At 45.2% G+C, this 27,334-nt stretch overlaps 1 protein-coding gene across 1 annotated transcript in view; it reads left to right on the top strand.

The window, feature by feature from the left end:
• Nucleotides 1-27,334, top strand: part of NAALADL1 (N-acetylated alpha-linked acidic dipeptidase like 1) — a 73,582-nt gene that overhangs the window by 32,005 nt on the left and 14,243 nt on the right. The window contains exons 3-7 of the mRNA XM_044269253.1: nt 6,312-6,379; nt 15,265-15,359; nt 20,820-20,910; nt 25,315-25,396; nt 25,539-25,712. Coding sequence (XP_044125188.1) covers nt 6,312-6,379; nt 15,265-15,359; nt 20,820-20,910; nt 25,315-25,396; nt 25,539-25,712 — 510 coding nt within the window. The remainder of the gene's footprint in view (nt 1-6,311; nt 6,380-15,264; nt 15,360-20,819; nt 20,911-25,314; nt 25,397-25,538; nt 25,713-27,334) is intronic.

Here is a 27,334-nt window from a genome sequence, read left to right as displayed (position 1 = left end):
TGCCCAAGGGTACGTCCGTTAATACAGGGTGCACGGCCGCACCCATCACCGTCTGGTGCCCAGCGCCGTCTTCCCTGTCATTTTTTTTGGGTGAACTGTAACTTTTATTGATACCAATTTCGTGTGTATCACATTTTTATTCATGTTTTCAAGTCCTCATGCACACGGCCGTTGTCACGCGGCCAAGACGGATCGAGACCCATTCAACCTGAATGGGTCCGTGATCCACTCACACCGCAAAAAAATAGAACATGGGTCCAAGCGAATGGGTCGGCATCCGTGATGCGGGGAGCACACGGCCGGTGCCTGCATATTGCGGACCCACTGTTTGCGGGCGGCAATACGGCCATGGCCGGGCAACGGCCATGTGCACGAGGCTTAGGCAGATGAAGAGATGGAAAAATGGCAAATTGGCCGGGTGTTTGCTGTTTTAAAAGACAATATCGCCAACGAGTCATACGGTGGTAGGGTAGTGGATAATCATGCTAATTAAGTGTAACTATTGGGAGGATGATTAAACAGGGGTGTATAATACTTCACATTAGTTTTTTTTAATTATTATTATTATTATTTTGGGGCATAAAATACGAGTGCAGCCGTGTCATTATCATCTGGAGGCGATTACAGTCATAAACAGTGAATTTTGGGGCCATTTTGCATTGCCACTAGTGTTAAGCAAACTTCTGCTTACAAGTTCGGCGTACAAGGTTCCGGTTATCTAAGAATTCCGTTATGGATTCCGCTGGTAACAGAATCCATAATGGATTTCTTACCCTTGTACGCCGAACTTGAAAACAGAAGTTTGCTCATCCCTGATTGCCACTTATCTGCCTTCCAAGAAACTACATGGCCAACAGGTGAGCATACAGAAGAGAATGTTCTTACTTTGGCCATGCTGTTTCTGGATAGGTTACAAAGTCATTATGTAACTGCAGAAATGCAAATATGGCTGACTGTCAAAATGTCCCTCTAAACCGCTGTGACTGGGTTATCTACCAGCTGCACATTGCCCCTCACATAGCTTACACTTCATGCTGCAGCCTGCACTGATGACCTGCAAGCTTGTGGTTGCAGAAGTTGCCCTTGGAGCGTTCAGTACAGTGAGCAATGTGCTCACCCTTAAAGCCACCTCCTGCCGCAACGGTCTTCTCTTCTTGCTCCTGCAAGGAGGCGGTGCTGATTAAGTCCCGCGCAGGACGTCCTCAAGCGTCAGGACGTTATCACTGTAGGCCTGCTGTGAGTACTTATTAGCGTGGCACTGCAACTCTCAGCAGTGCTGCGCTTTACACTTTGTGACACCAAACCAATGAGGGGCGTTGTTGGGCCCCATAAAGACAACAGGCCCGGGGCTGCCGACTATTATAATCCGCCACTGATTGGCTGGCCCGCTCCCCTGTGAGCCGCATACAGGGAGTGCAGAATTATTAGGCAAATGAGTATTTTGACCACATCATCCTCTTTATGCATGTTGTCTTACTCCAAGCTGTATAGGCTCGAAAGCCTACTACCAATTAAGCATATTAGGTGATGTGCATCTCTGTAATGAGAAGGGGTGTGGTCTAATGACATCAACACCCTATATCAGGTGTGCATAATTATTAGGCAACTTCCTTTCCTTTGGCAAAATGGGTCAAAAGAAGGACTTGACAGGCTCAGAAAAGTCAAAAATAGTGAGATATCTTGCAGAGGGATGCAGCACTCTTAAAATTGCAAAGCTTCTGAAGTGTGATCATCGAACAATCAAGCGTTTCATTCAAAATAGTCAACAGGGTCGCAAGAAGCGTGTGGAAAAACCAAGGCGCAAAATAACTGCCCATGAACTGAGAAAAGTCAAGCGTGCAGCTGCCAAGATGCCACTTGCCACCAGTTTGGCCATATTTCAGAGCTGCAACATCACTGGAGTGCCCAAAAACACAAGGTGTGCAATACTCAGAGACATGGCCAAGGTTAGGCTACTTTCACACTAGCGTTCGGGCGGATCCGTTCTGAACGGATCCGCTCATATTAATGCAGACGGAGGCTCCGTTCAGTACGGATCCGTCTGCATTAATAACTTTAAAAAAATTTGCAAGTGCGCAAGTGCGCAAGTAGCCTGCGCGGATCCGTTCAGACTTTCAATGTAAAGTCAATGGGGGACGGATCCGCTTGAAGATTGAGCCATATGGTGACATCTTCAAGCGGATCCGTTCCCATTGACTTACATTGTAAGTCTGAACGGATCCGCACGCCTCCGCACGGCCAGGCGGACACCCGTACGCTGCAAGCAGCGTTCAGCTGTCCGCCTGTCCGTGCGGAGGCGAGCGGAGCGGAGGCTGAACGCCGCCAGACTGATGCAGTCTGAGCGGATCCGCTCCATTCAGACTGCATCAGGGCTGGACGGCTGCGTTCGGGTCCGCTCGTGAGCTCCTTCAAACGGAGCTCACGAGCGGACCGACGAACGCTAGTGTGAAAGTAGCCTAAGAAAGGCTGAAAGACGACCACCACTGAAAAAGACACACAAGCTGAAACGTCAAGACTGGGCCAAGAAATATCTCAAGACTGATTTTTCTAAGGTTTTATGGACTGATGAAATGAGAGTGAGTCTTGATGGGCCAGATGGATGGGCTCATGGCTGGATTGGTAAAGGGCAGAGAGCTCCAGTCCGACTCAGACGCCAGCAAGGTGGAGGTGGAGTACTGGTTTTTGCTGGTATCATCAAAGATGAGCTTGTGGGGCCTTTTCGGGTTGAGGATGGAGTCAAGCTCAACTCCCAGTCCTACTGCCAGTTTCTGGAAGACACCTTCTTCAAGCAGTGGTACAGGAAGAAGTCTGCATCCTTCAAGAAAAACATGATTTTCATGCAGGACAATGCTCCATCACACGCGTCCAAGTACTCCACAGCGTGGCTGGCAAGAAAGGGTATAAAAGAAGAAAATCTAATGACATGGCCTCCTTGTTCACCTGATCTGAACCCCATTGAGAACCTGTGGTCCATCATCAAATGTGAGATTTACAAGGAGGGAAAACAGTACACCTCTCTGAACAGTGTCTGGGAGGCTGTGGTTGCTGCTGCACGCAATGTTGATGGTGAACAGATCAAAACACTGACAGAATCCATGGATGGCAGGCTTTTGAGTGTCCTTGCAAAGAAAGGTGGCAATATTGGTCACTGATTTGTTTTTGTTTTGTTTTTGAATGTCAGAAATGTATATTTGTGAATGTTGAGACGTTATATTGGTGGTAAAAATAAATAATTGAAATGGGTATATATTTGTTTTTTGTTAAGTTGCCTAATAATTATGCACAGTAATAGTCACCTGCACACACAGATATCCCCCTAAAATAGCTAAAACTAAAAACAAACTAAAAACTACTTCCAAAAATATTCAGCTTTGATATTAATGAGTTTTTTGGGTTCATTGAGAACATGGTTGTTGTTCAATAATAAAATTAATCCTCAAAAATACAACTTGCCTAATAATTCTGCACTTCCTGTATGTAGACAGAGCAGTCCAGAGAAGAGGAGCCGCAAATGAAGTTGTAAAGAGCCGCAATCGGCTCGCGAGCCGTGGGTTTGCCGCCCCTGCCATAGTGTGAAAAAGAGTGAGCACAAAAAGAATGTGGCGGTGGTGGAAGGTGGAATATTCTGCAGACTTGTCACCGCTATTTAATGCTGAGTTGTGGGAATCAGCAGGTGCAGAGAGGTAGCGCCACTCCCCATGTAACCATTATGGGAACTAAATAACCGTTCGGTATAGATTCTCACACCAATGTCCAAGTGATGAGTGTAAACACGTCCACCATGGGATGGTCTACAGACAGGTGAGTATATGAGGATGAAATTATAATACAATTAAAAAACCACGTGTGGGCATGCATGGGTGCTACTGGGTAAGGATAACAGTTGCACTCACCAGAAAAGGCGCAATGGACCGGCACAAGGCAGTAGAAAATGTGTTCAGAACGTTGGAATGCTGCACCTCCCCACTGAAGCTGGAGAACTGCCCCAACTGCCTCAATAGGTTGACTAGGCCGCTATCCAAAAATAAGATGACACTTTATTGATAAAAAAAAAAACCCATTAAAATTAAGGTTCAAAACTGAATAAAATTGGGCGAGTACGACACGTTTTAGAGGCGGTCCGCCTCCTTCCTCAGATACCTACCTCAGAGAACATGGCGTATGCCATGTTCTTATCAGTTAATGTCTCCAATCAGTGCCCACTTACTGCTCTATAGTGCTGTGGCGTCAGCAGCATCACAGGAGGGACTCACATTATGTGAGAAAATTGATGGGGTCGCTTATAATTCATGTCAGGCACATGGAGGTATTAAATTGATAACACCATGTGCCTGACATTAAGGGCTCATTTACACGACTGTTTTGCGCAAATTGTGGATCCGCAAAACACGGACACCGGCCCGTGTGCGGTCCGCCATATGCTTATTCTTGTCCGCAATTGTGGACAAGAATAGGACATGCTTTATCTTTTTTTGCGGGGCTTCGGAATGGAATCCCTGGATGTGGACAGCACACGGTGTGCTGTCCGCATCATTTGCGGCCTCCTTGAAATGAATGGGTCTGCAGAACCATTTATACGGTCGTGTGAATGAGCCCTAATGTTAAGTAACCCCAAGGTAATATGGTACGTCACATAACAGTACCACTTAGGCCTCATGCACACGGCCGTTGTGCGGAAGTTCCGTGCATTGGGGACTGCAATTTGCGGTCCCCAATGCACGGGCAATATCTGTGCAGCTCCCGGGACTGATCGAGACCCATTAAAGGGTCCGTGATCGGTCCGCGATCGGTCCGCACGGTAAAAAAATAGAACATGTTCTAATTTTTTTGTGGTGCCGAGGCACAGACAGAAACACCACTGGAATACTTCGTCGTGCTTCCGTGGGGTTCTGTGCCTCCGTTCCACCACAGCTCCAAAATGCAGACCCTTTCAAGTGAAAAGGTCCGCATCCGTGATGTGGAATGCACATGGTCGGTGCCCCGTGTATTGCGGACCCGCCGTATGTGAGCCTCAATACGGCCACGGTCATGTCCAAGACGCCTTAGGGTGATAATTCAGGTACTGTGACACCCTACTCTGTACATGCCATCCTATGCCTGGTGATGTAAATACTTTAAAGAGATTCTGAGCCTAAGGCCTAGTTCACGCGAACGTTTTTTTTGCGAGTGTACGGGCCGTTTTTTTGTGTTCCGTATACGGAACCATTCATTTCAATGGTTCCGCAAAAATAAAAAATGGAATATACTCCGTATGCATTCCGTTTCCGTATTTCCGTTTTTCTGTTCCGTCGAAAGATAGAACATGTCCTATTATTGCCCGCAAATCACGTTCCATCGCTACATTCAAGTCAATGGGTCCGCAAAAAAACGGAACACATACGGAAATGCATCCGTATGTCTTCCGTTTCCGTTCTGTTTTTTCTGAACCATCTATTGAAAATGTTATGGCTTTAATACTGTATACTGTACATGGCATACAGAAAAACAGAATGGAAAAACGGAAAGGAAACGGAAACACAACGGAACTCAAAAACGGAACAACGGATCCGTGAAAAACGGACAGCAAAAAACAATAAAAGACATACGTTCGTGTGAACTAGGCCTAAATGTATGTTTTTTAAAAAAAAAATCTTATAAATGAACCATGTCATGACATACATCCAGAACATTTTGGGTGAGGTGGAATGTTTTTTTTTAATTTTTATTAAAAAGTCCTTCACTTAAAAAGAAACCAAAATTTGGCAGAAATCTCAAGAGGAGATTTGCCCCATGAAATGTTTTGTATGGGGCCCTGTGATATCTCTGTACACCCCACCTGTCTACTCCAACTTTTTTTTTCTAATGTTTTTCTACCTTAAAGTCAATGAGAATTAATATCATCCATTGCCATCCAGGTTTTCATTTTTTGTCCCTTTCACTTCAATAACGGTAAAAGCAATGTACATTTTTTTAACAGCATCTATTAAGAGCAATGACAACTGATGATTTTTAAAATTTGTAAAAGAAGAATGTTACTGAACTAATGTCAACTATACACCAGGAAAGGATTTCAGCGCAGTACGAGGTCAGCGGCTACAAAATTGGGCCCTTTGAAATTCTCTGGATAGCATTAGAATAATTAGGGCATATATATAAGTTCCATACATGTAAATGGATTGTTTCTGTGGAATTTGCATGGATTTCTGCAATGCCCTTTCAGATGAATGGGACAGTCACAGAAATGACTGCAACAAATCTGCTGCGTGTGAATGTTCCACGAAGATTTCCGTTTAGGTTACTGACATTTTTTCTGTATTTTTGTTTCTAACCAGCTAATGCAACACTAAGAGCTCAAGGGACGCCGCCGGTTCAGAATGTTATTTTCACTGCTGCAAAACAGGTAAAGTAATAGGAAAGCTAACACCTTAAGGCAGGGATCAGCACCCTGGCTGTCATGAAACTACAGCTCCCAGCATGCTCCATTCACTTCTATAGGAGATCTCAGAACAGCGGAGCAAGTGTGCATGTCGGGAGTTGTAGTTTCACAACAGCTGGAGTACCTTAATGGGTTGTCTAGCATTAGGAAAACATGACTGCTTTCTTCTCAGAAACAGCACCACCCCTGTCCACAGGCCGTGTGTGGTATTGCAGCTCATTTACTCCAGTGGAGCTGGGCTGCAGGACAGGGGTGGTGATGTTTTTGGAAGAAATACAGCCATGTTTTTCCAATCCTAGAAGTCCCTTTTACTGGAATTTAAGGCCCGCTTCCCATATATCAGTTGTGTCCTCAAGCTGTTTTGGTTGGGACCCGGAGACAGCTGATATATGTGCAGAGATCCGCTTCCGTACACTGATGGTGCCAGACAGGAAAATATAGCATGCAGCGTTTTTCTGTCTGGTGCTATTTGACATCCGGCGTCATAAGGGATGCACCGAATGTATGTAAACTATCCCACAGGATCAGTTCTGGCTTCGGTTCCCCTCCGTCATTTTCTGCACCACGCCGAAGGGAAACTGACCCTGATGGCAGTATATATATGTGGGAAATGGGCCCAATACAAGAAACGGTGGGTTCACACATGTTCTGTATATTCCGTTATACCGTTCCATTATCACAGGGTTATAACAGAATATAACAGAATTTAAGGACATTAAAACAGTTCCGTCTTGTTCCGTTACATTTTCGAAAGGACTTTTTTTCGTCTTACATAACGGAACAAGACAGAACCGTTATTTGTGCCTTTAGAACTTTATTAGGATGGATCAAAACGGAATGCCTCTTAAGGCCTCATTCACACGACTGTATGTATTTTTCGGTCCGCAAAAAATACGAAACGGATCCGCAAAAAATACAGATGACGTCCGTGTGCATTTCGTATTTTGCGGAACGGAGCAGCTGGCCCCTGATAGAACAGTACTATCCTTGTCTGTAATGCGGACAATAATAGGACATGTTCTATTTTTTAGCGGAACGGATATACAGACATACGCAAACAGAATGCACACAGAGTAACTTCAGTTTTTTTTTTTTGCGGACCCATTGAAATGAGTGGTTCCGTATACGGACCGTAAAAAAAAAAACGGAAAGAATATACGTTTGTGTGCATGATCCCTAAGGCCCCTCTCACGGGTGAGTTTTCTGCGTGGATGTGATGCGGGAGGTGAACACATTGCACCCGCACTGAATCCTGACCCATTCATTTCTATGGGGCTGTTCACATGAGCGGTGATTTTCATGCATCACTTGTGCGTTGCGTGAAAATCGCAGCATGTTCTATATTGTGCGTTTTTCACGCAACGCAGGCCCCATAGAAGTGAATGGGTCTGCGTGAAAATCGCAAGCATCCTCAAGCAAGTGCGGATGCGGTTCGATTTTCACACATGGTTTGCTAGGAGATGATCGGGATGGGGACCCGATCATTATTATTTTCCCTTATAACCATGTTATAAGGGAAAATAATACAATCTACACAACACCTAATCCAAACCCGAACTTCTGTGAAGAAGTTCGGGTTTGGGTACCAAACATGCCGATTTTTCTCACGCGCCTGCAAAACGCATTAGGCTACTTTCACACCTGCGTTAGGTGCGGATCCGTCTTGTATCTGCACAGACGGATCTGCACCTATAATTCAAACGCTTTTATCCATTCAGAACGGATCCGTTTGCATTACCATGAACCCCAAAAAAAAAATTGGTTGTTTTTTTCATGATGCAAATGGATCCGTTTTGACTTACAAAGTCAATGGGAGTCAATTGCACTAGATTGTGTCAGTGAAAGCGGATCCGTCCCCATTGACTTGCATTGTAAGTCAGGGCAGATCCGTTTGGCTCTACATCGTCAGGCGGACATCAAAACGCTGCAAGCAGCGTTTTGGTGTCCGCCTCCAGAGTGGAATGGAGGCTGAACGGAGGCAAACTGATGTATTCTGAACGGATCCTTATCCATTCAGAATGCATTGGGGCTAAACTGATCCGTTTTGGGCCGCTTGTGAGAGCCCTGAAACGGATATCACACGCGGACCCAGAAACGCCAGTGTGAAAGTAGCGCGATTTTTCCGCGCAAGTGCAAAACACTTTTAATATTTTGCACTCGCGTGGAAAAATTGCGCATTTTCCCGTGACGCACCCGCATCTTATCCGGCCCAAATCCATGACGCCCGTGTCAAAGAGGCCTAAAGAAACAACATTTAGCAAATGAGGCAGTGGAAAAAATGGCCCGGGGGACCGAAGGGAGCAGCGCTGGGAGCAGGACGTGCCATCTTACTGCTCCGGCGGAGCCCAACTATATCCCGCTCCATCAGCCACTTTGGAGGGCTGCCACCACACCGCCAGCTATCTGGGTGCTCAGCTGCCCTCAAGAGCTTCGGATCGGTGCCCGTTGGACCCGCCTAGACCTCGTTTTAAGGCCTTTCCGCCTGCGGCCTGTGCAGGCCTGTGAAGCCGCGGCCTGGAGTAGCGGAGCGCGCCGAGTCGGCAGACGCACCGCCTGCGGAGGAGCGGCCCCAACATCGCGGCGCTCACTGGGGGACAGCTGTTAGGCCTCCCCCCCATCTAACATCGGTGGCCAGCGGCGGAGGAGGAGGCAATCTGCTGACGGCGCAGGGGGACCGGCGGCGACCCGTGGACGGAGCTGACAGGCCGGAGCCATTACTCAGGTGGGAGACTGCACTGATCCCCTTATCCCGGTGCTGCCCCTTATCTACACTCTCCCGGGCACCTACTCCAGCTCAGCTCTCTTCCTGGCATGGTTGTGGGACTGCATCTGCCTTGTTGAAGCCCTGCCATCAAAAATCTTAAAGGGCCACTGACCCTATTTTCGCTGTTGGGCACACACCACTGAACCGTACGCTGCCGTTTCATTGACAGAGGTTACATCTGTCCTGTGAGCATAGCCTAACACCATCAGCCTCCCCAGGTCCTCTGGATTGCGGACGCACAAGTCCGCTTTTTATATGAGCCCCGGACCCCTTGTTTAATCGTGTCCGGATAAGGGCTGGACAAGGGCGCATTGAACTACCTCGACGCCCGGCTCTCCTCCTTGCCAGGGGACTTAGAGGCCATCGGTCTCGACCTGATAGGTGCCCAGGGGGCACCCTCTTCACATTGCGCATGAAGAGACCTTCCTGTTTTCTGCTATAAGCGTACATCGCCGGTGATTACCCGGCTCCTTCCATCCCTCTCCCTTCTGCTATATGCGTTTTTTTATAAGCTCTCTTATGGACTCTAATCAATCTCTCATGTAGTGTAAGTTGCTTGGCAACTCCACCATTGTGTACTTTGTGAAGCCTGCCTCACCTGTGGCCTTTAACCACCTACAGCATCTATGGATAAATTTGTTGGGAAAACTCCCTCTGCAAAAGGGCTCAGGTCATCGGTCAGGAGCCAAGCCCAGTCCTCTCCGACCAAAGCCATGGAAGATCCCACTGTTGATTCTTCAAAAGCTACTGCTCAGGCCATCTTGGATCTCCTGATGCCTACCATCGATACGAGACTAGCGGCCTTTCAATCTTCATTGGACATCATAGTCACCCAAGTTACATCTCATTCCACTCGCCTTGCGGAGGTGGAGCAAAGAATATCAGATTTGGAGGACACTGTGACGGTCTGCAAGGAACGATTTGATTCCAAGGACACTTTGATAGCTACTCTGCAAGATAAAATAGATGACCTGGAGAACCGCTCTAGGCGCAACAACTTGCGGCTCATCGGGGTCCCGGAATCCGTCCGTTCCAGTGAGTTACTATGGCTTACCTCGGAGTGGCTACCCCAGACGCTCAAACTGGAGACAACCTCGTCAACTGTATCAGTGGAAAGGGCTCACAGGGTAGGTCCTCCGCGTACTGGGGACTCTGCTAGGCCCCGTCCAGTTATCTTCAAAGTTCTCAACTATCAGGACAAGCTGAAACTCCTGACCGCCTACCGCCAAGCGCCCTCTCTTCAGTACGAGAACTCTAAACTTCTGATGTTCCAGGACTTTTCTTCAACGGTAGTGGAAAAAAGACGGGCCTTCAGTAAAGCATGCAAGATCCTGCTAGACAAATCCATACGTTTTTCTCTCCAATACCCGGCGGTCCTCCGGTTCTCCATGGAGGGTAAAGCATGGGTCTTTGATGACCCCCAGAAAGCTTTGGCGTTGCTGGAACCTTCTCCCCAGGCTTCACCTACCCATGCCACTGCGTCAACCTGATGGTGGAGTTCCTTTGCGTGCTCCAGCCCACCCGGGACTAACGACTGTTTACTCGGTTTGATAACCTAACTTGTTGTTTTCCTACTATGGGTTGTGTTTTGTTACTACTGTTATGTGTCACTGTAGTGACATTGCCCCTAAATTTTATTTGGCAATGTCATGATGTTGCACTAGTTATACCTTGTTGTGTTGTTGGGGATGTTTGTGCACACTACTGCTGGGTTCCTCGCGACTTCCTGAGGGAGATGCCTGCTCGCTGGGACAGGTACCCTCCTCATTGCTTGATGTTGCATTCTTGCATATCATGGCCACCGGCTGGCATTGGTTAAAATGACGGCTCCTGGTACTACACATGTCTCTTCTGTTTCTTCTCTGACCTGGTGTACTTGGAACGTTAATGGGCTGAATGCTCCGGTCAAACGAAGAAAAGTCCTGAATCACCTGAACAAATTGCAGGCCCACATAGTCTTCCTTCAGGAGACGCACTGGATCAAGGGTAAACATCCCGCCCTTCGGAATCGGAAATTCCCCACATGTGTGGAGGCTTCCTTCTCAAAAAAAATGAGAGGCGTGGCTATTTTGTTTAGTTCCTTGATCCAGCCCGAAATTCTTGATACAGTTGAGGATCCTGAGGGTCGCTATGTTATGGCCCAGGTTAAAATCGACGGTACTATCTACTGTTTGGTCAATATCTATGCACCTAATGCTTCCTCCTCAGGTTTCTTTGCTTCCCTGGTAAATGTTATGTCCAACTGGAACTTACACAATCTGATTATTGGGGGTGATTTTAATATTACGCATGATGCATGTTTAGATAGCTCATCTGCCAGAACCCATGTGTCCCTATCCCAAATGAATGCTATTCAATCTTTAATGGATCAATTAGGTTTGATAGACCCCTGGAGATTGTTGCACCCTATTGACAGGGAATACACTCACTACTCGCCGGTACATGACTCCCATGCGAGGATTGACTATTGGTTGATTCCCCATACCTCTATTCATTTATTACGTTCTTCTACGATTTTGGATATCTATATTTCTGATCATGCACCTGTCTTGTTTGAACTTGCATTGAATGCTCCAATCCCGTTCTCCAAAAAATGGAGGTTTCCGGCATACCTGTACACCTCCCAAGAATTTAAATCTTTGATTTCGGGATTCTGGTATTCCTATGCGGAGGACAACGCGGGCCACGTGGATGATATTAATCTCTTCTGGGCGGCCTCTAAGGCGGTACTACGGGGACATATCATTTCCCATATAGCTCATAAAAAAAAAAAAGATAGCTGCCTCATTGCTGGATGTACAGTCTGCGCTCACTCAATCTTATAAACTGTTTAAGCTCCATAATACCCCTGAGTCGAAACAACGTTATTTAGACGCTAAAATTGCTGCAGAGGCGGTGGCACACGAGCGTGCGTTAATGGATGTTAATTACCAGAAGCACAAATACTTTAGGTGGGGAAACAAACCGGGTAGATTACTTGCCTCCATGACTAAACCATTTCGATCCGCCACCAAAATCCCTACAATAAAATCGCAGTCCGGTAACTACCTTACGCATCCCGCCGATATAGGGGAACATTTTAGGGTTTTTTTTGAGTCCCTTTATACAGCGCCTGTGGAGTCTACCTCTTCAGAGTCTCCATTTTTGGCAGACCCATTCATTCCGGCGCTTTCGGATGATCAAAGGGCGCTGTTGAACGGACCCATATCTTTGGTGGAAGTGCAGGATACTATCAAGTCCCTCAAGCTATCAAAGGCCCCTGGACCTGACGGCTTTAGTAGCGAATACTATAAACTGCTCAGCCCATCTTTGAGCCCCCATCTCAAATCTCTATTTAATACTATTGTTTCCGCGGGCTCGATTCCAGACGGGTTCAATGACGCCTTAATTACGGTAATCCCGAAACCGGGTAAAGACCATTTATTGGTTGAATCTTACCGCCCTATTTCTCTGCTCAATGTAGATTTTAAAATATTCTCCAAAATTATGGCGAACAGGTTACAGAAAATCCTGGCGGATGTTATTCACCCGGCGCAAACAGGTTTTATGCTCGGTAAATCTATCACCTATAATATCCGAACGGCAGTGGGAGTAATATCGTCCTCCAGGGTTAATAGGCAAATGTCCAATATCCTGGTCAGCCTCGATGCCGATAAGGCGTTCGATCGGGTGTCCTGGAGCTTCCTGCAGTCCCTTCTAGAAAGAAGAGGTTTTGGCCCGGTGTTCTGCACAGCGGTCCGGATGATGTATCATCTGCCTAGATCCTCAATTTGGGTCAACTCGATATCTTCCACGCCATTTACTGTCCATAGAGGAACTAGGCAGGGATGCCCTCTTTCCCCGTTGTTGTTTAATATAGCGCTAGACCCACTTATTCGGACGCTACATTCCCTCCCATCATTTACGGGGATTAAGACAGGCTCACATGTGACCAAACTACTGGCTTTTGCGGACGACATAATACTCTTCATAGCTAATCCTCGCCAAGCCGTACCCGCCATTATGTCCACTATTGAAGCCTTTGGTGCTTGCTCTGGTTTCCGGGTTAACTTCCAGAAGTCAGAAGCGCTCCCGATATTCCGTACTGCCAAACGTCTCGGGGGCCCAGACTTCCCTTTCGCGTGGCGACCTGAATCCATCTCCTACTTAGGTATCCAGCTCACAGCTAACCCGGCGCTTTTATATCAATCTAATTATAAACCACTCATCGCCTCATTAATATCTCAACTACAATCCTGGCGTCATTTCTCCCTAACATTTTCGGGCAGGTGCCACTTACTTAAAATGGTACTTTTCCCCAAATTACTGTATTTAATTCAGACCCTACCGCTCCTATTAAGACAAACTGATATTAAACTTCTCCAGAAAGCTTTTAGGCAATTTATTTGGAATTCTACAGTGCGTAGTCGGTTTAGCCTTTTTAAACTTCAGCAACCTAAAGTACTTGGAGGACTTAATCTCCCTGATATTAGGTTATATAATCAGGCGGCCATTTTTCGGTACGTCTTAGACTGGATTAGAGGCAGGTCTCACTTCGCCAATGTTTCCTTGGAGAGTCAGATGTGCCCTAATTTGTCACTGTCGATGCTGCTACATTTACCACGGGACAAGCTCCCCCCCGACATTACTCTATTACCGGTCCTGTGGCATACTATATTGGCCTGGCGTAGGCTGCGGAAGATGAATGGTCTGACCTCAACCAATACACCATTTCAAACCTTTCTGGGCAACCCTAACTTTTTAAATGGCAACCCACCTAGAACATACAATACTCTAGCTACACAGGGCTGCGTCTACATTTTAGACATGCTTGACTCTGACCATTCTCTTCTCTCCTTTGCTACGGCCTCTCAGAAATTTCCTCTCTTTAACCATAACCCATTCTTATTTCTTCAGGCGCGCAGTTTTGTCCAGCAATGTCTACGCCGGTTCCCAGAGAATTACAGTCTGACTGGTTTAGATGTCCTTATCAAGAACGCTAGATCCCAAGTCTCATCCACTAGTCGTATTTATAATTTTATTAGACCCCTGATAAATTGGGAAACTGCCACAACTGGTCCGTGCAAATGGCTTCCGGATTTGCCCGATTTTGACACTAAACAACTCCTGGAAGCGACGTTGAAAATCCATAAACACACCCCGGTCAGTAGTTACACTGACATGGCTACTTTGGTATTCCATAGGGCCTATATAACTCCATACCTTAAAAATAAAATGTCGGGGGATGGCAGCTACTCATGCTCCAAGTGTGGCAGTCCCAACACAGATCTTTTTCATCATCTGTGGGATTGTACTAAGGTTAAAGATCTGTGGGACCAGGTCAAAGCTCACATGCTATCCACCTATAACATTTCATTTCATGTAGTTCCCCAATGGGCCATCTTCAATATCCTTGCAGAAGAGGACCGTGGTCTTTCCAGAGGGAAGAAAGCCATGCTCCATACTTGGGCTGCAGCTACAAGGAAAAGCATTTTGCACCTGTGGCTGGACCCCAATGTTCCTACTATTCCTTTTATATTGACCAAGGTACACTTTCTCTTCCAGATGGACTGGATCTTTACTCTGTCTGAAAAAGAAAAACTAACCAAACGTTTCTTTGAAAAGTGGTCCTTATTTATGCATACTCTATCACCTTCCATGACATCCAAACTCATCACTCACTTTGAAAACACCACCTGGTATATGTACGAAACACTCCACGGACGTGTTCCCTTGTCCGTGACGCCGGTGTAGTGGGGTGCATCAGCAGCAGATTTTTATAGTCATTGCACAAACTGTTGGGGGGAAGGGGAGGGGGGGTTGTTGTGTTTCTTGTATTCATACCCATGTCAGTCTTATAAGCTGTATCTGTATCATCTTGCATTTTATGATGCTCTCTTTTGTACTGACTGTTACGTTGCAAAACTTAATAAAAAAGATTGTTAAAAAAAAAAAAAGAAAAAATGGCCCACGGGTCATTGAAAGGGGTTTAGGTGGAAACCCTTCTGTCCTGAGTGGGGGCCTGGTTTGATCCTTGCTGTGGGGCCCTTACTTCTCTACTCTGGACGCCACTGGTGGTAACCATTCCCTCTTACAATCTTCATAGGTGCAAACACCAGTCAGCTCTTCCCTGAGTGTCTACGACAACTGGATCCGTCATTTCAATCGAACCAGCACAATCTATAATGGACTGATACCTCAGTAAGTCCAATAACTATGTCTACGTAGCACATCTTTACCTCTGTTCACACTGTATCATCAGATTTCGGATTTGTTTGATGTCCAGAATAGTGCATGCTGCCATATTCTATCCTGTAAGGGCTCATGCATTCATTTCAATGGGGTTGCAAAAGATGCATCTGTATGCCGGTTCTACGGCCCTGTAAAAATATTTCCTATTCGGCCTCATGCACACGACCGTTCCATTTCTTGCGGTCTGCAAATCGCGGATCCGCAAAAAACAGAAGCCGTCCATGTGCCTTCCGCAATTTGCGGAACGGAACGGGTGGCCCATTGTAGAAATGCCTATTCTTGTCCGCAAAACGGACAAAAATAAAACATGCTATATTTTTTTTGCGGGGCCACGGAACGGAGCAACGGATGCGGACAGCACACGGAGTGCTGTCCGCATCTTTTGCGGCCCCATTGAAGTGAATGGGTCCGCATTCGAGCTGCAAAAACTGCGGCTCGGATGCGGACCAAAACAACGGTCGTGTGCATGAGCCCTCCTTGTCCGTTTTGTGGATCCACGATTTGCTGACCACAAAACACTTACAGTGACGTGCGTGAGGCCTTAAGAAAACATACAGACACCTGATTGTGAGCGCAACAATGTTAAAAGTGCATTATATTATACGTTGTGTCAGTATTAACTTCCTTTTAGAATTAAATTCATCTGTATTCTTTGGCCTTGAGAGAGTCTGCAGACTATCTAGTCATGATTCTGTGAAGCACGCCAGGGAAGAAGAAGACAAAATAGATAAGATTAGGGGAGTATAAGGGACCATTTCACATGATAATCAGTGGAACCTGACTAAGGTTATTAACACTAAGGCCCCTTTCACACGAGCGAATATTCCGCGCGGGTGCGATGCGTGAGTTGAACGCATTGCACCCGCACTGAATCCTGACCCATTCATTTCTATGGGGCTGTTCACATGAACGGTGATTTTCACGCATCACTTATGCGTTGCGTGAAAATCGCAGCATGCTCTATTTTGCGCGTTTTTCACGCAACGCAGGCCCCATAGAAGTGAATGGGGCTGCGTGAAAATCGCAAGCATCCGCAAGCAAGTGCGGATGCGGTGCGATTTTTACGCATGGGTTCTAGGTGACAGTCTATTCACTGTATTATTTTCCCTTATAACATGGTTATAAGGGAAAATAATAGCATTCTGACTACAGAATACATAGTACAATAGGGCTGGAAGGGTTAAAAAAATAAAAAAAGTTAACTCACCTTATCCTCTTGTTCGCGTAGTTCGTTCCCGGTCTGTTCTTTGCTAGCTGTGGGCTTGGGCTAAAGGACCTTTGATGACGTCAGACCACATGCTCCATCACCATGGTGATGGACCATGTGATCTGTGACCATGTGATCTACGCGAACAAGAGGATAAGGTGAGTTAACTTTTTTATTTTTTTTAACCCTTCCAGCACTATTATACTATGTATTCTGTAGTCAGAAAGCTATTATTTTCCTTTATAACCATGCTATAAGGGAAAATAATACAATCTTCAGAACATCAATCCCAAGCCCGAACTTCTGTGAAGAAGTTCGGGTTTGGGTACCAAACATGCGCGATTCTTCTCACGCGAGTGCAAAACGCATGACAATGTTTTGCACTCGCGCAGGAAAATTGCGCATTTTCCCGCAACGCACCCTAAGGCCTCTTTCACACGGGCGAGATTTCCGCGCGGGTGCAATGCGTAAGGTGAACGCATTGCACACGCACTGAATCTGGACCCATTCAATTCTATGGGGCTGTGCACATGAGCGGTGATTTTCACGCATCACTTGTGCGTTATGTAAAAATCGCAGCAAGCTCTATTTTGTTCATAGAAGTGAATGGGGCTGCATGAAAAACGCAAGCATCTGCAAGAAAGTGCAGATGCAGTGCGATTTTCACGCACGGTTGCTAGGAGATGATCGGGATGGGAACCCGATCATTATTATTTTCCCTTATAACAAGGTTATAAGGGAAAATAATAGCATTCTTAATACAGAATGCTTAGTAAAATAGGGCTGAATGGGTTGAAAATAAAATAATTTAACTCACCTAATCCACTTGTTCGCGCAGCCCGGCTTCTCTTCTGTCTTCTTCTTTGCTGTCCTGTGGTGACGTCACTGTGCTCATCACATGGTCCATCACATGATCCATCACCATGGTGATGGATCATGTGATGGACCATGTGATGAACGCAGTGACGTCACCACATGTCCTTTTCCTCAAAGAAGAAGACAGAAGAGAAGCCGGGCTGCGCGAACAAGTGGATTAAGGAGAGTTAATTTTTTTTATTTATTTTTTTAACCCCTCCAGCCCTACTTTACTAAGCATTCTGTATTAAGAATGCTATTATTTTCCGTTATAACCATGTAATAAGGGTGAATAATAAAATCTACACAACACCTAACCCAAACTTCTGTGAAGAAGTCCGGGTTTGGGTTTGGGTACCAAACATGCCGATTTTCTTACGCGCGTGCAAAACGCATTAAAATGTTTTGCACTTGCGCAGAGAAATCGTGCATTTTCCCGCAACGCACCCGCATCTTATGACACCCATGCGAAAGAGACCTTAGGCTTATTGGACTCGACCGTATGGCTTTTTCAGTGTTTTGCGGTCCGTTTTTCATGGAACCGTTGTTCTGTTTTTTGTTTCCTTTGTGTTTCCGTTTCTGTTCCGTTTTTCCATAGGCCATATACAGGTCCTTCTAAAAAAATTAGCATATTGTGACAAAGTTCATTATTTTCTGTAATGTACTGATAAACATTAGACTTTCATATATTTTAGATTCATTACACACAACTGAAGTAGTTCAAGCCTTTTATTGTTTTAATATTGATGATTTTGGCATACAGCTCATGAAAACCCCAAATTCCTATCTAAAAAAATTAGCATATCATGAAAAGGTTCTCTAAACGAGCTATTAACCTAATCATCTGAATCAACTAATTAACTCTAAACACCTGCAAAAGATTCCTGAGGCTTTTAAAAACTCCCAGCCTGGTTCATTACTCAAAACCGCAATCATGGGTAAGACTGCCGACCTGACTGCTGTCCAGAAGGCCATCATTGACACCCTCAAGCAAGAGGGTAAGACACAGAAAGAAATTTCTGAACGAATAGGCTGTTCCCAGAGTGCTGTATCAAGGCACCTCAGTGGGAAGTCTGTGGGAAGGAAAAAGTGTGGCAGAAAACGCTGCACAACGAGAAGAGGTGACCGGACCCTGAGGAAGATTGTGGAGAAGGACCGATTCCAGACCTTGGGGGACCTGCGGAAGCAGTGGACTGAGTCTGGAGTAGAAACATCCAGAACCACCGTGTACAGGCGTGTGCAGGAAATGGGCTACAGGTGCCGCATTCCCCAGGTCAAGCCACTTTTGAACCAGAAACAGCGGCAGAAGCGCCTGACCTGGGCTACAGAGAAGCAGCACTGGACTGTTGCATGTCATTCGGAAATCAAGGTGCCAGAGTCTGGAGGAAGACTGGGGAGAGGGAAATGCCAAAATGCCTGAAGTCCAGTGTCAAGTACCCACAGTCAGTGATGGTCTGGGGTGCCATGTCAGCTGCTGGTGTTAGTCCACTGTGTTTTATCAAGGGCAGGGTCAATGCAGCTAGCTATCAGGAGATTTTGGAGCACTTCATGCTTCCATCTGCTGAAAAGCTTTATGGAGATGAAGATTTCATTTTTCAGCACGACCTGGCACCTGCACACAGTGCCAAAACCACTGGTAAATGGTTTACTGACCATGGTATTACTGGGCTCAATTGGCCTGCCAACTCTCCTGACCTGAACCCCATAGAGAATCTGTGGGATATTGAGAAGAGAAAGTTGAGAGACGCAAGACCCAACACTCTGGATGAGCTTAAGGCCGCTATCGAAGCCTCCTGGGCCTCCATAACACCTCAGCAGTGCCACAGGCTGATTGCCTCCATGCCACGCCGCATTGAAACAGTCATTTCTGCAAAAGGATTCCCGACCAAGTATTGAGTGCAAAACTGAACATAATTATTTGAAGGTTGACTTTTTCTGTATTAAAAACACTTTTCTTTTATTGGTTGGATGAAATATGCTAATTTTCTGAGATAGGAAATTTGGGGTTTTCATGAGCTGTATGCCAAAATCATCAATATTAAAACAATAAAAGGCTTGAACTACTTCAGTTGGTGTGTAATGAATCTAAAATATATGAAAGTCTAATGTTTATCAGTACATTACAGAAAATAATGAACTTTATCACAATATGCTAATTTTTTTAGAAGGACCTGTACAGTACCGGTAATTGCAAAGAAAAAATTGGGCTGGGTATAAAATTTTCAATAGATGGTTCTGCAAAATCGGAACGGATACGGAAGACATACTGATGCATTTCCGTATGTGTTCAGTTTTTTTGCCGAGCCATGGACTTTAATGGAGCCATGGAACGTGATTTCTGGGCAATAATAGGACATGTTTTATCCTTCAACGGAACGGAAATACGGAAACGGAATGTATACGGAGTACATTCCATTTTTTTTTGCAGAACCACTGAAATTAATGGTTCCGTATACGGAAGGCAAAAAACTGAATAAAAAAAACGATCGAAAAAAAAACGGTCGTGTGAAAGAGGCCTTACTTTCACACGACCGTTTTTTTTCTTCCTTTTACGGGCCGTTTTTTGCGTTCCATATACGGTCCGTATACGGAACCATTCATTTCAACGGTTCTGCAAAAAAAAAAAGGGAATGTACCCCGTATGCATTCCGTTTCCGTATTTCCGTTCCGTTGAAGGATAGAACATGTCCTAGTATTGCTTGCAAATCACGTTCCGTGGCTCCATTCAAGTCAATGGGTCCTCAAAAAAAAAAACGGAACACATACGCAAATGCATCCGTATGTCTTCCGTATCCGTTACGTTTTTGCGGAAACATCTATTGAAAATGTTATGCCCAGCCTCATTTTTTCTATGTAATTACTGTATACTGTATATGCCATACGGAAAAACTGAGCGGAAAAGAAAAGGAAACACAACGGAAACAAAAATCTGAACAACGGATCCGTGAAAAACACTAAAAAAGCCATACGGTCGTGTGAACTAGGCCTTACCAATAAACTTCCCAGCATTATTTGATCGCAAAATGGAACACATTGGGGGACATTTATCAAAACAGGGGCAAAAGAAAATTGGCTTAGTTGCCCATAGCAACCAATCAGATCAACTTTTTTCTTTTTCCAAAGGAGCTTTGAAAAATAAGAGGCGGGATCTGATTGATTGCTATGGGCCAGTGTTGATAAATCTCCCCCATTGAACACTGTTCTGGCCTTCAAAAATACTGGAGACCTGAGGACTTCATTGACATGGATCTGGCATATCTGTCACAATTAATAAAACGTAACATTTGCTTTATTCCAGCTGCTTCATGCCTCTATGTATTGATTATATACCTCTGTTTTCCACATAGGTTGGGAACACTTGGTGCAGGCAGTGACTACGCCCCATTCCTTCACTATTTGGGCATCAGTTGCATGGACCTGGCATACACCTACGACAGGGTAACAGATCATAAAAGACCCTTCACACCGGCTTCAAGAAGCATTGAGCTACAAAAGGCTTAGGCCACTTTCACACGAGTGAGTTTTCTGCGCGGGTGCAATGCGTGAGGTGAACGCATAGCACCCGCACTGAATCCTGACCCATTCATCTCCATGGGTCCGTGTACATGAGCGTTTTTTCACGCATCAGTTCTGTGTTGCGTGAAAATCGCAGCACGTTCTATATTCTGCGTTTTTCACACATCCTTGGCCCCATAGAAGTGAATGGGGCTTCAGTGAAAAATGCATTGCATCCGGAAACAAGTGCGGGTGCAATGCGTTTTTCACTGATGTTGTTTGTAAACCTTCAGTTTTCTATCACACGCGTGAAAAACGCACCACTGAACCCAATTGCAGACCAACCTGACTGAACTTGCTTGCAAAATGGTGCGAGTTTCACTAAACGCATCCGGAGCCAGTCCGTCACTCTCGTGTGAAAGAGGCCTAAAGCAAACAGACAAAAAAGTTTAAAAAAACCTGTAAATGCATTGTATTACTCTCTGCTGCAGCCTGCACTAGGGTCAATTCATACTATGAGGTGTATGTCGGGAAGATTTCCCCATATAAACCATCGACAGATGACTCTGATATATGCCACTATATAGGCATACATTGCCCAAGTAGAATACCGTACATTTTTTGTGGAGGCCTCTGTATGAAATTGCGCAGAAGACTGCATAGTCAGCACTTCTGACCAGAAGATGTATAGGAGCAGTGTGGTGCAGCGGAGCATAGATCTTTCAACTGGAGCAGCGAACTGGGATGCAACTTAAAAAAAAAATAAAAAATAAGAAGCTGGACAGAAGAAGCTTTCTAAACTGCTGGCAGCACTAGGTAGGGCAGTACAGAAATACCTTTTATGGAGCTTCTATTATCAGGTGTAGTGTGAATACAAACTTTTATTCTGCCAGATTCTGCTCCACCGCCTGTCTAAATATATGCCAGCTTCCTTGCCAATGTTCTGCCAAATCTCTATACCTTGCCTAAAGTCTATACCGGAAGTGACAAGGCCGCCAAGGAATCATCTGGAGGAGGGTTTGCGCGGCGCTGCGCAAGCGCACATCCACCGGTGTAACGTTACATTACCCTACTTTGTGAGATTTCCCTTCCTCCTAACTTCTAATGACGTGAGGAGGCGTTCCTGAGTTTTGACGATCTGCGCATGCGCAAACGGACCGTTTAGGGAAAAATCTCACAGCGGAGTTCAGCTGCAGTGTCCCACTGCGCATGCGCCGGAGAGCCTCAGTAGGAAAATATTACGGCCCAGTGCGCAAGCGCGGCTAACTCCAGAACATCCATCCGATCTCCACGCCTGCTCAGTGTGGGGGTAGGGAGATCTCATGGCCATATTTTCTGTTAAATAAATATATATATATATATATATGTATATATTTATTTAACAGAAAATATGGCCAGTAGGGTAATATTTCCCTACTGAGGCTCTCCGGCGCATGCGCAGTGGGACACTGCAGCTGAACTCCGCTGTGAGATTTTTCCCTAAACTGTCCGTTTGCGCATGCGCAGATCGTCAAAACTCAGGAACGCCTCGTCACGTCATTAGCGGTGTGACCGAAAGTTTGGAGGTAGGGAAATCTCACGAAGTAGGGTAATGTAACGTTACACCAGCTTAGCAAAGAATTATTGCAGCTCCGCGCATGCGCACTTAGGGGTATAGAGATTTTGCAGGGCAAAAAGTTTCATCAGATCTCCCTACCCCTGAGTGCGCATGCGCCCACAAATCATCAGTTGCAGTTCATCCTTGATACCGAGCTCACCACATAGTAGATCTGTACTTCAACTGATGATTTGTGGGCGCCTGCACACTCAGGGGTAGGGAGATCTGATGAAACATTTTGCACTGCAAAATCTCGATACCCCTAAGTGCGCATGCGCGGTGTACGAAGTACTTCTGTCGCGGCACTGCAATAATTCTTTGCTAAGTCGGATGTGCGCTTGCGCAGCGCCGCGCGCACCCTCCTCCAGCTGATTCCTTGGCGGCCTCGTCACTTCCGGTGCGGCCTCGTCACTTCTGGTATAGACTTTTGGCAAGGTATAGAGATTTGGCAGAACACCGGCGTACATTTAGACCCTTTTCTACGCCTAAAATAGGCATACAAATGAGACTGACCTGCCAGCCGCCCCCTTCTCCATTCACACCATGCCCCCTTTTTTTAGACCTGGCGTGAGCAGGGAAAAGTCGCAGATGATTGCTGCCAGATATACGCCAAAATTGCCATATATGTTAATAAATGACCCCTATAGTGTTTTTGGAGTATAATGTAGTTCCATGGGATGCAGCCTGTTTATTGCTTCTTACTGGTAGAATGGCCTGTGTCTTCTCACAGACGACCAGCGCTCTACTCTATAAGGTCACTGCCACTTATAAAGAAAGGTAGCACCATTTACAATAGACGCATATTATGTGGCAATTGCCATACTCAGATGCAAGAGATTTAAAGTGAACTTCCATCCTTTAGCATTATGTAATGTTTAGGTCTAAAACACACAAAGAATTAAATGTTACCATGTTTTTATTGAACACACCATGTAAACATTCACAGTGCAGTTAGGGAAAGTATGTGAACCCTTGGATTTAGTAACTGGTTGAACCTCCTTTGGCAGCAAAAACTTCAACCAAACGTTTCCTGTAGTTGCAGATCAGACATGCACAACGGTCAGGAGTAATTCTTGACCATTCCTCTTTACAGAACTGTTTCAGTTCAGCAATATTCTTGGGATGTCTGGTGTGAATCGCTTTCTTGAGGTCATGCCACAGCATCTCAGTCAGGTTGAGGTCAGGACTCTGACTGGGCCACTCCAGAAGGCGTATTTTCTTCTGTTTGAGCCATTCTGTTGTTGATTTACTTCTATGCTTTGGGTCGTTGTCCTGTTGCAACACCCATCTTCTTTTGAGCTTCAGCTGGTGGACAGATGGCCTTAAGTTCTCCTGCAAAATGTCTTAATAAACTTGGTAATTCATTTTTCCTTTGATGATAGCAATCCGTCCAGGCCCTGAGGCAGCAAAGCAGCCCCAAACCATGATTCCCCCACCACCATACTTCACAGTTGTGATGAGGTTTTGGTGTTGGTGTGCTGTGCCTCTTTTTCTCCACACATAGTGTTGTGTGTTTCTTCCAAACAACTCAACTTTGGTTTCATCTGTCCACAGAATATTTTGCCAGTGCTGCTGTGGAACATCCAGGTGCTCTTGTGCAAACTGTAAACATGCAGCAATGTTTTTTTGGACAGCAGTGGCTTCCTCTATGGTATCCTCCCATGAAATCCATTCTTGTTTAGTGTTTTACGTATCATAGATTCGCTAACAGGGATGTTAGCATATGCCAGAGACTTTTGTAAGTCTTTAGCTGACACCCTAGGATTCTTCTTCACCTCATTGAGCAGTCTGCGCTGTGCTCTTGCAGTCATCTTTACAGGACGGCCACTCCTAGGGAGAGTAGCAGCAGTGCTGAACTTTCTCCATTTATAGACAATTTTTCTTACCGTGGACTGATGAACAGCAAGGCTTTTGGAGATACTTTTATAACCTTTTTCAGCTTTATGCAAGTCAACAATTCTTAATCGTAGGTCTACTGAGAGCTCTTTTGTGCAAGGCATCATTCACATCAGGCAATGCTTCTTGTAAAAAAAGCAAACCCAGAACTGGTGTGTGTTCTTTATAGGGCAGAACAGCTGTAACCAACACCTCCAATCTCATCTCATTGATTTGACTCCAGTTGGCTGACACCTCACTCCAATTAGCTCTTGGAGATGTCATTAGTCTAGGGGTTCACATACTTTTTCCACCTGCACTGTGAATGTTTACATGGTGCGTTCAATAAAAACATGGTAACATTTAATTCTTTGTGTGTTATTAGTTTAAGCAGACTGTGATTGCCTATTGCTGTGACTTAGATGAAGATCAGACCACATTTTATGACCAATTTGTGCAGAAATCCATATCATTCCAAAGGGTTCACATACTTTTTCTTGCAACTGTATGTATCTTCATAGCAGCTGGAGCTATATTTTACTGGTACAAAGCTCCAAATTCCCTGAATAGACAGCATTTTTGTTGCCAGCATCCACCACTGAAGGGCGCTTACTGCGTACTGTATTAGTGTTGATTCCAGTGTGTAACTGTCTGCAGTTAGCTCCTAAGCTCCCCCTTGTGGTGAATACTGGTAGCCAGAATGTTGAGCATTGACTGCCATTAAGTTAAATTAATTTAATTACCTATTTTTTTGAAAAACCACCGATAATGGTATTCGGGGGGTGAACTATGTTTTTCACTGTGTACCTGTGTGACTATTGTTATAAATTATAGGTAATTCTTGTATATTGTTATCTGTTTTCTCCACTCCGCAGAGCAAGACATCTGCCCGTATCTATCCAGCTTATCACACTGCTTTTGACACGTTTGATTATACAGATAAGCATATTGATCCAGGTAAGAAAACCATCTGATCATGTAGAAGAGAAATCTATTCTTCCTTCCTCCTGGTGGCTCCATCCCTTCTGTATGTAGACCATTATCGGAGATGTATTCTACGGCTTCTTGTCAGACTCATGTCTTCTCCTTTTCCCTCTAGGATTTACCAGTCATCAAGCAGTGGCCCGCACGGCTGGTAATGTTCTACTGCGACTTGCAGACAGTCTCATCCTTCCACTTGGGCCAAGAGATTACTCAGAAACATTGGAAAACTACTACAAGACTGCTGAAACACAGTTTTCTGCCGAGCTTACAACCAGAGGCATCTCTTTGGGTAATGAGAGCAAAATGATATGCACGTCAAAAAATAAAAAAAAAGTCCATTGATTATACAGATGCCCTTAAAGAGTACCTGTCCCCTCTCCTGACATGTCTTAGTGACTACTTGCATCCCCCATGTAATAGCAATTCTGGAGCATCTATTCTTATGACTATGTTGTGTCGTTCCTTTATTATTTCTACTAGAAGTTATGAATGCATAACAAAAAGTTTTCTTCGAAGGTCCAGATGGATGTTACCAGTTGGGGGTGTGTCCCTGCAGAGTCTGACACTATTCAATCAGTACTGCCAGTGTCGGACTATGCAGGTAGATGGGGGACGCAAGTAGTTACTAAACAGACATGTGTGGAGAGGTGATGGGTCCTCTATAATGGCTAGGGTAGAGGGAGCCCATAAAAACCACAAAGTTCCAACCTGTCATCTTGCCCTTCCTTTCTATGAGCCCTTCAAGCCATTCTGCAAAGCTAAACCTGGGCATGGGCATTAGACAGATTTAGGTTGACCTAATTTTCCTGTATAGGGGCTCATCTATGAAACCAGGCACACCTGTTTTTTTGTATAAAAAAAAAAGCAAAATGTGTTTTTGCAACTTTTCCCCCCGATATTTGCAACTTTTGTGTCTCTTCGCCAATTCCTCACGAGTTCCATTTTCTAGATGAGAACGACAGATTACACCAGGATTATGGTTCATTTATGTGTTGCAACTTTTCAAAATGTCGCAAAAAATGTGAACCTCACGCCAGCGCATACCGAGGCTTACTTTATGAGCGTTGCGTGTGAGGGCCGGACAAGATGCGTTTTGAACGCGCGTGAGAAAAATCGGCATGTTTGGTACCCAGACCCGAACCCGGACTTCTTCACAGAAGTTCGGGTTTGGGATCGGTGTTGTGTAAGATTTTATTATTTTCCCTTATAACATGGTTATAAGGGAAAATAATAGCTTTCTAAATACAGAATGCATAGTAAAATGTCCATTGAGGGGTTAAAAATAATAAACAAATTTAACCCCATCCACTTTCTTCAGGACCTGGGTAAAGGACCTTTGATGACGTCACTGCGCTCATCACATGGTCCATCATGTCCAGTTCAGTGAAACTTGCACCTTCTTGCACGAAAGTTCAGTCAGTTTTGTCTGCGATTGCGTTTAATGCATTTTGATGCATTTTTCCCGCGCGTGATAAAAAAAACGGAAGCTTTACAAACAACATCTCTGTGAAAAACACGTTGCATCCGCACTTGCTTCTGGATGAAATGTGTTTTTCACTGAAGCCCCATTCACTTCTATGGAGCCAGGGCTGCGTGAAAAACACAGAAAATAGAACATGCTGCGTTTTTCACGCAACGCAGAACTGATGCATGAAAAAAATGTACACAGACCCATTGAAATGAATGGGTCAGGATTCAGTGTGGGTGCTATACACGTTCAGGCCACGCTTTGCACCGGCGCGGAAAACTCGCTCGTGTGAAATGGGCCTTATTGTGAGCCAAAACCAGGAGTCAAAAACTCAGAACAGGTGCAAATCAAATCATTATACCTGATCCCTGAGTCGGCTCCACTGCTGGTTCTGGCTCACAGTGACTGATGGAAACAACTGATCAAATAACTGAAGTGTGAAC

The sequence above is a fragment of the Bufo gargarizans genome, chromosome 10 (assembly GCF_014858855.1).
Source record: "Bufo gargarizans isolate SCDJY-AF-19 chromosome 10, ASM1485885v1, whole genome shotgun sequence".
Classification (NCBI taxonomy): domain Eukaryota; kingdom Metazoa; phylum Chordata; class Amphibia; order Anura; family Bufonidae; genus Bufo; species Bufo gargarizans.
The sequence above is the reverse complement of the archived record's forward strand: the minus strand, read 5'-3'. Positions and strand labels throughout refer to the sequence as shown.